Here is a 3642-nt window from a genome sequence, read left to right as displayed (position 1 = left end):
CGCTACCTGGGGGGGTGCAGCTCCCACCACTGCTTGCACCCCAGGAGGGCATGGTGGGGAGGGGGAACATGTTTCCCCGGATCAGTGTGGGGCGAAGTGGGCTGCAGCAGGGACTGTGCGGAGCTCTTCTCGGCAGGGGTTGGGCTTGGAGCGGAAGTCAGCAGTGCTGGGAAGATGCTGCATCCACCCCAAATTTTGCCGCCACTCTGCTCCCAGCACTGCTGCCGCCCAGCCGCCCAGTGTAGCCCCGACTCTTCCTGGCAGATGGATGCGAGACCTGGAAGGCTGATAAGCTCACTTTCTGTCACTGTGAATGAAGGGCTGGAGATTTCCAACTGATTTCATAAAACAAGTGAGAGAAACTGGGGAGGTAACATGAAAGTGAAGGAAATCAAATGAGAGGATACACAAGAACTTTTCTCCATGCACAGCTTGCTTAACACACAAATCTGAAGGACTTATTAAACTAAGCAGATATACTAGAATTAAAATGTAGAATGCATTACCAATAATAATTTATACACAGAATATCACAGATTATTTTTCTTCTACTCAAATACTGAAAGCTACTTACCAATATCAGGTTTTTCTTCATTATTTATCTCCATTACTACAAACTTCTCACAGACTGCAAATGTAGGCAAAGTAGAAGAGATGAATTGTCCAAACCTTCATGGAAAGGAAAGAGTATGATGGACTGACTTTAATCTGTAAATTATTCGCATTCAACATTCACCATAAAAATTAGTACAAGGAAAAATATACAAAAAAGTTCATTTTCTTACTTCTGAAAACTAAGACAGCAATCAGTGTTCAGAGACTAATACCTATCTCCTAAAAGGGTATCCCTGACCAAATATTACAGGTCAATGCTGTTAAAATATCCTGGCTGTCAAGACTGGTTTGACAGTGCAAGTCTCTTGCATTAAAAATGCTCAAACACAATATAAGAATGTGATCTTAGAAAGCAGGAAGAATAACTTCCTGCTTTCAGTAAAGACAGTAAAGACTGTCTTACCAACAGAGTACCACAAAGAGGGACAAAGGAGAAATAAATTTTGCTTACTTGTCAGTAAGCAATCTGACATGTACTTAGCTAACTTAACTCCTGCATAGTTGCGCATTCTATCTCTGTTATTTCGATCTTATCTAAGGTTTCTATTCTTGTTTTCCTGTTCTTTGGGAGAAATGCACACCAATCCTGAAGAGTACAATTAAGACAATACTAAACACTGTTACCCAGATTCTGGCTGTGCTGCTACCATTAAGAGCAAACAGAAAGCCCTGAGGAGTGGCAGGAATAAAGCAACAAGCATTGTCTTTGTTCATTTCATAAGAAAATTATGAATTGCATAACATTAATTCTATAAATAAATTATGTCTAGAGCATGGCAAAAATACAGAAAGGTAAGTTGTTTCATACTACCAACATATGAAAAGTAAAAACACTAACTGAGCCAAAATAGCAACATGACAATTCTTTACTCGTATCTATTCTATTCTATTCTATTCTTTATTTACTTATTTGATTTATATGCCACCCTACCCAGCAAAGGTTCATGGCAGTATACAATAAGAGAACAGAGTAACTTTTTAAACAGGGGAATGAACAAGAGAATGAGACAACTTAAAAGGGAACTAGAATACCAACATAAAACAGAAGCCCCCTAAACAATATCCAACTCTCACAACACCCCTGAACATAAGCCTCTTCTAACACCAGCACCCCAACCCCTCACTGTCCCTCCCCTTCTACCTCAACCTCTCATTGCCCCTTCCTCTGCCCCAGAACTCTGAATCTAGGGTCCTCCCTAATTACCCTCTCTGCATTACCACCATTCTCTCCCACAGTCTGAATTTCTGGGTGTGGGGGAGAGCATAACAGTGTACTAGTTGAAATAATTCACCAATTAATTTAACATGTTATAAGTCCTTATACAGACCAGATGCAACTGAAAAGGTAATATTTATCTGTTGTCACCCACTGTTCCATCAGAGATACTTAGATATTTTTCTACAAGCTGCCTGTTTAGAAAGAGAACTAGAAATAAACCTCTCAGTTGAGAATGGTAAATGCTGCATTTTAATGTGGAGCAGCATGATAGCTCCAAAAGTTCTAAACAAACCCAAATTTAAGCACCAGTGACACAGACTTGACAATCTCCAAAAAATGGTCACAATCTCTTGGAGCTATAGTGAATTTAGAATATTATGCATCTCCACCATGTTTATAATTATCTCTAGTACAAGCTTTCATACTGGAAAACATTCTAGAGCAATTTAATAGTAATTTCTACTGTGACTTAAACTGAGCTTAAGGTACAATTCCAGGGTGCTGGTTTTAAACTATTTCCTGTGTTTTTTACATTTATATGTATTGAATAGCTCCAATAAACTCTTTATATTAGTCCCCTACAGAAGCACTATCATAAGCAAGTTTCTTGCAAATCCCCATCTTAAATAAATAAATAATACATAAATAAATGTCAGTAAGTGTTTGTGTTACCTGAGCAGGTCACTGCTGCTGGGAAAACCCTGAAGCAAAAAGCTCAGCACATTACTCACTGCAGCAATAGTAGGCTGGGATAAAGAAGCATCTCGAAGAGTCAACAGTAGTTTAGGGATTAGCTGGAACTCCCTCATTAATTTAGCATTCTTTGCTGCTTCACTGAAAGACAGAAAGAAAAAAAAGATTTAATAAACAATCAGGACGTTTCCTGGATAATTCCTTATTTTAGATTATATTACCAGGCTAATATCAACTAATACCTGGACTCCGTGAGAAGTTCAATGAAGTGCTCAAATAATGAAAGATGAAGCTCATATGGGGCATGAAGCCAGACCTGAAATACAGAATATACAGTGGTACATTTTATATGAAAATCTATGAAAATCTAATCATATATAATATATGAAGCATTAAACAAACCCTGGATTAGTGGGGTTTTATTAAATTAATCTAGTGGATCACATTATAATTTTCTTGTCTACCCTATTCAAATGATAATTTCAGTTTTGAATTACACAGCCAACAGAAAAAAGTCAAATATAGAGGCAAAGCTACAGAAGACTACTTGAAGACCACAGGTAATCTCCATGTATATGGTGAAACAGGAATAATATTTACTAATTATCACAATAACAAATCAGAGTTCTATGAAAAGAATCACAGAACCACATCGTGATCCTGAATTTATAACAAGTTTACTGCCACTGACTTAGACAGTATTCTTTAAGATTTAAACTGGCCTAAGTTCAGAATTAGATTTCACATTTATGTTTTTAAACTCTTTGCCACCTGAAATGAAGATGACCCATTACTAAGTTAACTCTGTTTCTCTGTCAAGACTAAACTCAGTCTTTACTGACAATTCTTTCAATTTCAAAAAACATTTTCTATACAATATTTTAAGTCATTTCTACTTTTCACAGCAGATCATTTGTTGCATCAATAGAAGCGCCAGAAAGGTAGAAAGTTAAGGCTTCAAATCTTAAAGTAAACCCAAGAATGAAAAATAAAATAAGACAGATTTGAACCCTCTTTCTATTAAAAATGGCTTGAAAGAGTAAATAAAGCAAGTTTTCTTGCCCCTTTACTTGTTCTTTTTTTTTTTTTTTTTTTTTTTTTTTTTTTTTTTTTTT

At 36.7% G+C, this 3642-nt stretch overlaps 1 protein-coding gene across 1 annotated transcript in view; it reads right to left on the bottom strand.

Annotated features, from left to right (window-relative positions):
- The window catches only part of WDFY3 (WD repeat and FYVE domain containing 3), a 258223-nt gene that overhangs the window by 127098 nt on the left and 127483 nt on the right, over positions 1-3642 (bottom strand). The window contains exons 24-26 of the mRNA XM_019525884.1: positions 2770-2843; positions 2507-2668; positions 575-669 (exon numbers count right to left, since the gene is read on the bottom strand). Coding sequence (XP_019381429.1) covers positions 575-669; positions 2507-2668; positions 2770-2843 — 331 coding nt within the window. The remainder of the gene's footprint in view (positions 1-574; positions 670-2506; positions 2669-2769; positions 2844-3642) is intronic.

This window comes from Gavialis gangeticus, unplaced genomic scaffold (genome assembly GCF_001723915.1).
Source record: "Gavialis gangeticus isolate Ggan-Ray unplaced genomic scaffold, GavGan_comp1, whole genome shotgun sequence".
NCBI classification, from domain to species: Eukaryota; Metazoa; Chordata; order Crocodylia; family Gavialidae; genus Gavialis; species Gavialis gangeticus.
This window is presented reverse-complemented; position numbering and strand designations above follow the sequence as displayed.